The 12175-nt window shown below is 42.3% G+C and overlaps 1 protein-coding gene across 1 annotated transcript in view; it reads right to left on the bottom strand.

Annotated features, from left to right (window-relative positions):
• Positions 1-8143: 8143 nt before the first annotated feature.
• The window catches only part of NUDT12 (nudix hydrolase 12), a 56906-nt gene continuing 52874 nt past the window's right edge, over positions 8144-12175 (bottom strand). Inside the window, exon 7 of the mRNA XM_075325032.1 lies at positions 8144-11554. Within this exon, the coding sequence (XP_075181147.1) occupies positions 11444-11554 (111 nt within the window). The 3' untranslated portion in view covers positions 8144-11443. The remainder of the gene's footprint in view (positions 11555-12175) is intronic.

Genomic DNA, 12175 nt, shown 5'->3' with positions numbered 1-12175 from the left:
GAAACCTATGCAACGGATGCGGCGAAAACACCGCATCCTTTGCATAAGTTTTTACATGCAGCCCGTCCATTTTTTTCCGGTTGCGGCACACTACTGAGCATGCGCAGTGGAAGAAACCGTATGCGGCGGCTGGATGCGTTTTTTGCCGCATCGCGCCGCATCCGGCGTCCATAGGCATGCATTGAAAAATGCGCCGCAGCGGCCGGATGCGGTGCGATGCGTTTTTTTTTGCCGGAGCAAAAAACGTGTTAGGGAATGTTTCATCCGGCCGCCGCATCGGCTAAATCTGCCGCATGCGGCAAAAACCGGATGGAACGCAAACCCATGCGGCACAATGCGGCGCCAATGTAAGTCAATGCTGGAAAAAACGAAACCGGCGGCAAAAAAAAAAAACGGTTTCGTTTTTTCAGCAGAGCGCCAGGTTGTGCCGCACTGCTACAGCTGGATGTGTGAAAGTAGCCTAAGCAGTAGACAACACGTCTCCTGATGTCAGAACAAGGATGGCAACATTTGTGACAAAGTGCTGTGCGATCTTTCCTTTCTTTCTTCCAAACTATACAGGTGTCCTTGGGTCAAAATATCCCTGACAATGTGGAGCAGTTCTGTGGCACACCATGGCACCTAGTTCCCCCGTCATATCTACTCTTGAGATGTATAATAGTTGCTCCACTGCTAGTTACAGAACAATGGGACAAATATTTGGGTCGCAGAGTTTTATAAAACTTGATTTTGTGTGACTAAAGCCAACTTGTAGCCATATGCATACAGTAGTATCATGTAAGTGGACTATGTACAGGATCACATAGCCCATTTTTAGATATTTAGTTCTATACATCTCCTTTAATTTACTGCTTTTATAAAGCTAAAGACTCTGAAAGGGGTAGAAAGACTTCAAAGTTTGTGGAGGATTTTAGCAATTTACAGAATTGAAAACATAAGGAAAATGAAAGTGTATAGTAATTCCAGTTTTCAGGAACCAAGTGCATTTACCCTACTAGAGTATTCTGATTCGGCCCCTGTCCAATAACCCAAACCTTTAATGTCTCAGGGTTCTAGTTTACTCTCAGATAGTCTCTCCTGAATAAATGCAGCAAAATCTGTCTCATTTACACTTTAAAAACCGACAAAAAGACTGAGCAAAATAAGATTTATTACAATTTTCAAGCTTTACAATTCATAAATTAGGTGTAATAGTAACAATCACAGAGAACAATGCAGTATGTGCCATGAAAGCATCTGAAATAGGAACACTTAACATGAAAGACAATATACAATGCAAAGAACATATTTTTTTAATTTTGAAAACTTCAATAGTTGATTAATATGGTATTTTGGGATCTCGGCAATCTCTCCAGACTCCCCTCATTCTCAGCCGAGCATTGTTGTGTTTTAAAAAGGGAGAGAGGAGAAAGAAGCTCCCAGACAACTCTGGCAGTGGGTTATCACCAGAAGCATAAAAGGGTTGGACATTAAAATTCAAACCTCCAGAACCTTATTTCGCAAACATCATCTGTCAGGGAAGATTCAGGAGGCTCCCTTTACACATTAGGCTGTTGGCCAATCTTGCTGCTATTTGCACACGCAGAGGATTGAGTAGCGTGTCTAAAATTGGCAGGATATTGCTAGAATATGCCACCAGTAACTGCTGGTTCCAATTGCTAGAATAAAGCGGAAGTGGCACTATGAAAGCGCAGATGCCATTTCATCGATCGGCTTTTGAGAGTGCATGGCACTTTCCTTCAATCTAACAATAGGCGCCAGTCACTATGGTCAAATTTCAGCCGTTTAGATTTTGGGGACATTTTAGCAAGATAAAGTTGTCCTGCTCTACCTAATCTTCATATCTAAAAGACATACATGACATATAGTATTTGGTTATATAGAAATAACTGTTTTTTCTCCGTGAAGAAACAGGTGCAACAGGAAGGGAATATGTGGGTGGGGTCTTGCTATTTATTCCCGCACGTGTCTGCCTGTCTGGCCTTCCTCCCCGTCGCCGTCATGAACGTTAATTCCAACTCAGGCAGACAAGGACGGGAATAGATAGTTAGGCCCAACCCACATATTCCCTTCCTGCTGCACCTGTCAATCTAATAGCAGTGCATTGCTGGAACTTTACTTGCACATATTTCTGAAATAAAACATGAAATCTCAGAACAACAGGTATACTTAAGGCCCCGTCACACTAAGCAACATCGCTAGCAACATCGCTGCTGATGGACAACTTTTGTGACGTAGCAGCGATGTTGCTAGTGATGTTGCGGTGTGTGACATCCAGCAACAACCTGGCCCCTGCTGTGAGGTCGTTGGTTGTTGCTGAATGGCCTGGACCATTTTTTAGTTGTTGCTGTCCCGCTGTGCAGCACAGATCGCTGTGTGTGACAGCGAGACAGCAACAACTAAATGTGCAGGCAGCAGGAGCCGGCTTCTGCGGACACTGGTAACCACGGTAAACATCGGGTAACCAAGAAGCCCTGTCCTTGGTTACCCGATATTTACCTTTGTTACCAGCCTCCACCGCTCTCACTGTCAGTGCCGGCTCCTGCTCCTTGCACGTGTAGCAGAGTACACATCGGGTAATTAACCCAATGTGTACTGTAGCTAGGAGAGCAGGGAGCCAGCGCTAAGCAGTGTGCGCTGCTCCCTGCTCTCTGCACGTGTAGCTGCAGCACACATCGGGTAATTAACCCGATGTGTGCTGTAACTAGGAGAGCAGGGAGCCAGCGCTAAGCGGTGTGCGCTGCTCCCTGCTCTCTGCACGTGTAGCTGCGTGCGCTGGTAACCAAGGTAAATATCGGGTTGGTTACCCGATATTTACCTTAGTTACCAAGCGCAGCATCGCTTCAGTGCGTCGCTGCTGGCTGGGGGCTGGTCACTGGTTGCTGGTGACAGCTCACCAGCAACCCGTGTAGCGATGCTCCAGCGATCCCTGCCAGGTCAGGTTGCTGGTGGGATCGCTGGAGCGTCTGACTGTGTGACCTCTCACCAGCGACCTCCTAGCAACTTACCAGCGATCCCTATCAGGTTGTATCGTTGTTGGGATCGCTGGTAAGTTGTTTAGTTTGACGGTACCTTTACATTCAGCATCCTAGCACCAGTATAGCACTGGCTTTACTTTAGATATAAAAATCCTGCTGTTTGGTTCCCTTTATTCTCGGAAACTGCACTAACAATGCATGGCTGGAATTATTAATACTGCTTCTGGTTTGTAAAGGCAGGTGACTCTAGTCTGACCAGTCCACTGAACGTGCAGCTGTGTAGGGTCTTGCTTGGGGCTCTTTGTAGAATGCAAGCCCTAGGCAATTCCTTACTTAGTCCATTCCCCCAATGCTAGCCATAAGTCAAACCAAAATATTTATATGTCTTTTTTTGCTATGCACAATTCTGAATGTTGGTAGCATTTTGTAATCCCCAGACTCTGCCATAGGCACACTGTATATATAATTATTTATATTTATACACATATGCACACAAGAAAAATGGCATATGACTTGAAGGTGTTTGTATAAAAGACAATGCTTGATTAGAAAATATGCAACAAAAATAGTGAGATTATTAATTCTGAGCTAATATTTTCTCCCATTGAGTTTTATATAAAGTCATACGATACATGAAGGCAACTACTTATAGCATGATTGTCATAGAACTATGTGTAGAAAATAGTGTCATGCTTTTAGACTTTTCTGGATCAATAAAATTGGCAATGATGGTCAAGGAGATTAAACAGAGGGGTTTTGGTGAACCATTAGTAGTCATTTGGCTTCTCCTTTTTTGTCAGCAAAAAAACAAAACATTTTCACAGATGGTGGCAAACACAAGTCACAAAGTTCTATTAGCAGTAATATTTCACAATGCTACAATTTTTTTTCATTTAATACATTTTGGACAAAAAGTTGTCAGAAAAGTGCAAAGATTACATTTCATTTTAAGATATTTTAGAGCTTATGCCCATCTGTACAGTTGAAACCAGATGTTTACATACAGTATCTAAAAAGACACATCTGCATGTTTTTCTCACTATCTGACATGAAATCAGAATAAACCTTTCCTGTTTTAGGTCAATTAGGAAGAAAAAAATATTTATATTTGCCAAATGCCAGAATAATGAGCGAGAGAAAATGATTTAAAGCATTTTTATTACTTTCTGCAAAGTCAAAAGTTAACATACATTTCATTATTATTATTTGGCACCATTACCCTTCAACTGTATGACTTGTGTCAAACGTTTTGGATATCCTTCCACAACCTTCTCACAATAGTTGGTAGGAATTTAACCAGGAGTTGTAAACTTCTGGTTTCAATGGAAATACCTTACAAGACTTATCTTTCATTTATTCCCTTCTTGTTTGGTGGAGGCACAGATATCATTCTGGGGATTTGCAGCTTTTCAATGGTGTACAGACTTGTCCAGGACCTGTAAATTATCTAGACACATCTACACAAAACAGCATTAGGGGTGCTTCACACACAGCAAGATCGCTACTGAGTCACGTTTTTTGTGACCTCATTAGCGATCTCGCTGTGTGTGACACTGAGCAGCGATCTGGCCCTTGCTGTGAGATCGCTGCTCGTTACACACAGCCCTGGTTCGTTTTTTTAATGTTGCTCTCCCGCTAATAAGCACACATCGCTGTGTGTGACAGCGAGAGAGCAACAATCCTGAATGTGAAGGGAGCAGGAGCCGGCGTCTGACAGCCTGCGGTAAGCTGTAACCAAGGTAAACATCGGGTAACCAAGGTGGTTACCTGATATTTACCTTCGTTACCAGCCTCCGCCGCTCTCATGCTGCCAGTGCCTGCTCCCTGCTCTCTGCACATGTGGCTGCAGTACACATCGGGTAATTAACCCAATGTGTACTGTAGCTAGGAGTGCAGGGAGCCAGCGCTAAGCAGTGTGCGCGGCTCCCTGCTCTCTGCACATGTAGCTGCAGTACACATCGGGTAATTAACCCGATGTGTACTGTAGCTAGGAGAGCAGGGAGCCAGCGCTCAGTGTGCGCGGCTCCCTGCTCATGTTGCAGCACAGTGACGCGTGTCGTTATGATCGCTGCTTCGGCTGCTGTGTTTGACAGCTAAGCAGCGATCATAACAGCGACTTACAAGGTCGCTGTTACGTCACAGAAAATGGTGACATAACAGCGACGTCGTTGACGCTGTCGCTTAGTGTGAACCCAGCATTACCCAGTTTAAGACATTGAGGTTTAAGGGTAACTTCAAGTAACTTTTCAGAATAAGTTGTGTATGTACATATGGAATAACACTAAAGAAAGTTTATGCTCACCATATTGTTCTAATATTTCCACCCGGGTACTATAATGTCGGAGTCCGGTTGCACAGCCGTGGACCAACAAGAAAACTTCATGTAGAAAGAAAGAAAATCCAGATCCTCTTAATAAAATGCAAATCCTATATTTAATCCATTGAAAATCCATGTTTGACAGACTAAAACTCAAACATTTTTGAGGCGAACGTCCTTGTACAACTTAATCTACTTCCACATGGTAAGACAAACCTTTAAAAAAAAACATTGGATTGCCCACATTGGAAAACAATTAAATGATAAATCTGTTACAGATGATTGTTTGCAAAGAAAATCACTGAGTTGAAAATCTCGTTTAGGTAACAGAATATACTGACCATGAGATTATAAGGAAAACAATAACCAATATAAATCAAATATTTGTATGACCTAAAACAAAAATAGAAACAAAGAATAAAAAAAAAATAAAAAAAAAATGTAGGGATATATATGAAAAACTCAGGGATTCCTAAAATGCCACTGAAGTGGTAGAAGGATTAATCTAACTCAATAATATAGTATATGAAAATATATTCTTTAAAGAATCTCAATTTTTTTTTGTAAAATATATTATTGATTCTAATCCCTGAGTTTTTCATATACATCCATATTTTTTTTCTTTGTTTCTATTTTTGTTTTAGGTCATACAAATATTTGATTTATATTGGTTACTGTTTTCCTTATAGTTTCATGGTTTCTCTAAGTACCGTATTTTTCGGACTATAAGACGCATTTTTCCCCCCCAGATATTGGGGAAAGTGGGGGGTGCGTCTTATAGTCTGAATGTAGGGCTGCGGGGAATAAGGGTGCTGCGGTGGAGCGGGTCATCAGCGCCACGAGCTGGCTGTAGCAGCCTGCCGTGACCACGTGGACCCGCTTATTTAATATGCACGCCCATCCTCCCGCCCATCATCTCTCAGCGCTGAAGCCGGCGCTGACAGGTAGGTGGGGTGATGGGCGGGGAATGCACGCATATTAAACAGCCTGCCCGCATGATCACCCCTGGCAACTACAGCCTGGAGTGATCATGTGGGGCTGTATTCACTGCCCCCCACGCATCATCAGCAGTGCGGGGTGCAGTGAATCAGTACACTCACCGTCCATGATACCTGCAGCACCGCGATGTCCTCCTGTCTGTGCCGGCGGTGGCTGTGTGGAGACTAGCGGTGTGCACAGCAATGACGTCATCGCTGTGCGCACGTGTCCACATGCAGCCGCCGCCGGCACAGACCGGAGGACATCGCGATACTGCAGGGATCATGGCCGGCTCCACACAGGTAAGCGGCGCTGCTGCTGACACAGACGGGAGGAGGAGCGATGCTGCAGGGAGTGAAGTAAGGCGAGTATGAACGTTTATTTTTTTTATGTTCCACAGGATGCGGGCAGTATACCAGGATGTGGGTATATAGTAGGATGGGGGTATATAGCAGGATGAGGGTGTATAGCAGGATGAGGGCATAGAGCAGGATGGGGGTATATGAGCAGGATGGGGGTATATGAGCAGGATGGGGGTATATGAGCAGGATGGGAGTATATGAGCAGGATGGGAGTATATGAGCAGGATGGGGGTATATGAGCAGAATGGGGGCATATGAGCAGGAGGAGGCCATATGCCAGGATGGATTATATAGCAGGATGGGGCCATATGCCAGGATGATGGTATAAAGCAGGATGTGGCTATATGCCAGTATATAGCAGGATAAGGCCATATGCCAGGATGACAGTATATAGCAGGATTTGGGCTATACCAGGATGAGGGACATATACTGTATATACAAGGCAGGAGGATCATTACCAGGATGGGGTACCTTAGTAGAGAATTTGGGGACATTACCCCCATAACAGTGTCAGCAGCAGATCCTCGCCCCATAACAGTGTGTCATGACCACATTTTTTGCTTAAAATTTTATTTTCCTCTTCTAAAATCAGAGTGCGTCTTATGGTCCGGTGCGTCTTATAGTCCAAAAAATACGGTATATTCTGTTACCTAAATGAGATTTTCAACGCAGTGATTTTCTTTGCAAACAATTATGTGGAACGGATTTATCATTAATTATTTTCCAATGTGGGCAGTCCGATGTGGTTTTAAATGTTTGTCTTACCATGTGGAAGTAGATTCAGTGAACAAGTGTGTTTGCCTGAAAAATGTTTGAATTTTATTCTGTCCAACATGGATTTTAAATGGATTAAATAAAGGTTTTACATTTTATTAGGAGGATGCGGATTTTCTTTCTTTCTACATGGAATAAGATTATTTCTGTTGATTCTATGTCTTATATCTTTTATTAAACATAGAAAGAAAGAAGGAAGCGCTGTGAAGGATTTAATGGTGAGGGGTAAACTTAATATGCCATGGGTGCTCACCTGAGGGGGTTGCGCACCCCTGCACAACACTGGTATAAGATGGATAATCCACAGGTAAGCTGGCTGGAGATGGGCGCCGATGACCTCCGCGTAAATCACTCTATGGGCATGATGAAGGGAAGGTCATGTGACCAATCACATGGAATTGCGTCACCGCAGGTCATGGCAGATCGCAAGTGACCTGGCACCAACCAGTCTTTAGATAAGGATAAGGAAAAGGATTCCGGAGCTGCTCTTGCCGTTAATCCCTCACGGAGATGATGGATAGGACTGAATGGAAAACGGTCAAACGGAGCACTAGGAATGATGGAATCTTCGGTATTTTAAAAGAACAAACCTATATTGTCCTCTACAGCCACAACGCATTTCAATAAACAAGCTATCTTCATTAGGTGGAATGATGATAGCTTGTCTATTGAAACGCGCTGTGGCTGTAGAGGACAATAAAAATTTGTTCTTTTAAAATATTGAAGATTCCATCATTCCTAGCGCTCCGTTTGACCGTTTTCCATTCAGTCCTATCCTTATATCTTTTATTTTTATCAGTATTCTCCTCTGCGGGTTTTGTCCCTTAAAGGTAACCTATCAGCTGATACATGGTGCCTAAACTGGCGGCCACTGGCTGTATGAGCCACTGTCTGTTTGAATCTGAAACGCCAAAGCTTTTTAACAGCCGTCAGGGACCAAGCCGCATGGGTGATTTGTTAGTCACTGTCAGCCTGGGGAAAGAAGCCACCAGAAACTCGTGTGTAAAACTAGTGAACAATTTGACTTGGTCCCTGGAGGCTATTAAAAATATTTTCTCTGAAACGCTGCAGCATTTCAGAGTGAAGCATACCTGGCTGCGTTTATATAGCTAGTGGCTAATAAGTGCTGCCCATGGTTTGGGAAGCGTGTATCAGCTGAAAGATTCCCTTTACTTCACAATTATAACAGGATAGGTGCTTCGATCTGATAGAGAGCTATTAAAGTGGCTGCCAGTTTTATAAAAAGATTTACTTTAATATGAGCTCCTGTTATACACAATGCGCTTCAGCAAATCCAATGTTGCTTTCATCAGGTACCTGATGAAAGCAACAGTGGATTTGCTGAAACGCGTTCTGTAATAACAGGAGCTCATATTAAAGTAGATGAAAGCAACAGTAGATTTGCTGAAACGCGTTGTGTAATAACAGGAGCTCATATTAAAGTAGATGAAAGCAACAGTAGATTTGCTGAAACGCGTTGTGTAATAACAGGAGCTCATATTAAAGTAAATCTTTTTATAAAACTGGCAGCTACTTTAATAGCGCTCTATCAGTCCGAAGCACCTATCCTGTTATAGGCCTACTCCCTCAAAGGGAAATTTGGAAGAGCTGCTTAGAGTAAAGGACCTGCCAGGTCTAATCAGAACACCTTAGCCGGAGGACGGAAGATCGCAGAGGTGCTTCAAGATCCATGATGCCAGTGGAATCAAGGAGCTAAGAGCGATACGAAGCCCGGACTCAGCAACCACACCAGCGGTAACATAAGTGGAGGAAGTTCCCTCACCTGGAGGATTTATACACATAATACTGGGGTTGTGCGGGGGCACACAACCTCCTCAGGTGAGCAGTTCTATATTCAAACTTAAGATTCATTCCACGGGTGCTTCTCATATGCGCTTTCTCTCTTTTCTATTTACTTCACAATTGACTAAGCTGGAAGGAGGAGACTAGCTAATATTTCGTCTTTTATAGACAGCAAAGAACACAAAGAGGACTTTCTGTTCTTCATTTTTTAGTTAGTACAATGATAGAAGTAGCAGCAGCATGGAGGAAATTACAGTACACAGCCGTACTGAGCAGTGTACAAGTGCATCCAGTACTGAAGTGAGGTACAAGACTTGGCAAGGTTCAGCACAATCTTTTGTGTCTCCTTCTATATGTTTTATCACTCTATCCCTCATTCCTCACCTTTCTTAATAGAGTATAAGAGATGTAACCTGACACCTCACTGTGCACAAGATGAAGCTGAGCTTTTTTTCAGAACGGATGAGGAGTTCAGGAGGCAGGGAGGAGGTGGCTCAAATGTGGCAGGTTATTCTGATACGATATATTATAAAGTTTCTTATATTTACTATTAATGTATGCGAAGTTTGTGGAAATTATAGTTACCATAATTTAATGTACCATATTTTTCAGACTATGATACACACTGTTTCCCCAAAAACATTTGTTAGGAAAATGTGGATGCATTTTATAGTTTGAATATACTACCTGGTTCGCTGGCAGGGAGGGGTGTGGGCAGCGCTGAAGCAGGGTCAGAGAAGTCAAGAGCAGGGTCGCCGCTGCAGGAAGCTGTCGGTGGATTTTCTAGCAGTAAGCTTCAGTGTCGTGCGCCGGCTAGACGAGTAGATGTTAATCCAAAATGAATACTCAGTCCCATAATTCCGCCCACCTATTGGAACTGAGGTAAATCACTGAAGATTTTTACTATCACTGAAGCAAACACCGAGAGCTGGGCGGGATTATGGGTGTGGTGAGAAGTGAATATCAATTTTGGATTAACATCTACTTGGCCAGTAGTTGACTTTGGCGCGCTTATGGCTGGAGCGAATGGCATTGACGTCATGCGCTGCCCATCGCTTACACAGCAAAGTCAGCTGATGGCATCAGAAGGACGCGGTGCATCAGGGGAACGAGAGAAGGTGAGTAGAATCCTTTATTTTTTTTTAATGTGTTAAAAAAGCCTCATAATGGGAGGAATATATACCAGGATGGGCCCATGATGGAGGACAGATATACCAGGATGGGGGACATATATACCAAGATGGCGATCAGGATGGGGGACATATATATATATATATATATATATATATATATATATATATATATATATATATATATATATATATATATATATATATATATATATATATATATATATATATCAGGATAGGCCAAGGATTGAGGAAATATATACCAGGATGAGGGATATAGATAGGAGGATGGGCCAAAAATGTGGGAAATTTATACCAGGACGGGAGATGTATATGTCAGGATCGGGCTCAGGATGAAGGACATATACACTGATGAATAAAAGGGTAACAATGTTTTCAACTTTTAACTTTCAGGCTCATAATTTCCTACAGCTTTGAAAGTGAGACTACTTTTATTTTATAGACAATCATCTTGGCTATCTCATACATAAATTTGACTTGCAACTATTTAGCATATGCAGATTCTTGTCATGTCACTAAATTGTTACTATTTTGCTTCTGGTGTTTGGAAAAGCAAGTTTGGATCAAGGAAAGTTGATAGGAAAAGTCCTGTATATGTCAAGTACCAATGAAGCTAAATGAGAAGGGTCAAACTAGGGTATAGAGTAGCTTAAGACAGCAATATGTTAGTCTTGCGTATGAGATTTTGAGAAAGCACATCTTATGATTTCCCACTTCAAGGATCTTATTCTTATATATCATCACCAATTATGCCTGAGTGTAAAGCACATTGATATTTTATCTCAACTCTTACTGCCCTGTATTTTAATTATGTGAAATAAAACAAGATTTTATCACACACTCCAAGAGAAGGATCATGTGCTTGAAACTTTGATGTTGGCATCTGGACGAAACGATGTCCCGAGCGAACTACAAACACCACAGGAAGGGTGAGCAGGCTACTGTTGTCCTATTGTTCCTATTCTCACACACCTCATTTTGATAAAATTAGAAACTTCTTCTTTTCAGCTTTATAAATTGACATGCATTATAATTATATTGTAATTTCTATCAAATAAGAATCTCCCTTTTTCCAGAATGCTACAGGTTAGCGTTCATTCCAATCCAGTGCTTTATTAACTGGTGAGCGATGGCGTTCCTTGGCGGCACTACTAGAAATTGCTGGTTTCCTTTGATTAAAGCTTCTATAACCTACATGAAAAATAAAAGAAAAGTTTTACAATTTTTCATGTATTTTTATATATAACAGAGCACTTTACTGCACTAGTATTTGAGAACAGTCATAATTGTTAAAAGTTTATTTCCAAAAGATCCCTGACAAGCCTGGAAAATACCTGAACAATGGCGATACATGGGGGTTGTGCAGTTTAGAAAGCTGCTCTCTTCCATACAACTTATTAAAGAAAAAAAATGTAAGGCTTGAATGATCTTAAAATTAAAAATGGTAGCACACTCACCTAAGCCTCGTGGATCCAGTAGAGGCCACTTCGTAGGTTTACCCGAGCTCCAGAAGCAATGCCTGCTCCATTCGGAAGTCACATGACTGCTGAAGTTTGTTATTGGCTGCAGCAGGCAGGCGAGTAGATCATGTCATCAGAGAAACATTTCATGACGTGCTCTTTTAGTCACCTGCCCGCTGTAGCCAATCACAGTAAGCAGCGCTCCTGCGATTTCTGAACGGAGCCGGCATCACTTCTGAAGCTGGTGTACACCTTCAGAGCAGCCTACACTGGATTCACAGGGCTGCTGGTAGATAAGTATGCCTCTGATTTTAATTTTAAGAACATCCATGCCTTAAAGTTTTTTTCTGTA

Source organism: Anomaloglossus baeobatrachus, chromosome 1 (genome assembly GCF_048569485.1).
Source record: "Anomaloglossus baeobatrachus isolate aAnoBae1 chromosome 1, aAnoBae1.hap1, whole genome shotgun sequence".
In the NCBI taxonomy this organism is placed as follows: Eukaryota; Metazoa; Chordata; class Amphibia; order Anura; family Aromobatidae; genus Anomaloglossus; species Anomaloglossus baeobatrachus.
Note: the sequence above shows the minus strand (reverse complement) of the source record. Positions and strands in the feature narration are given on the sequence as shown.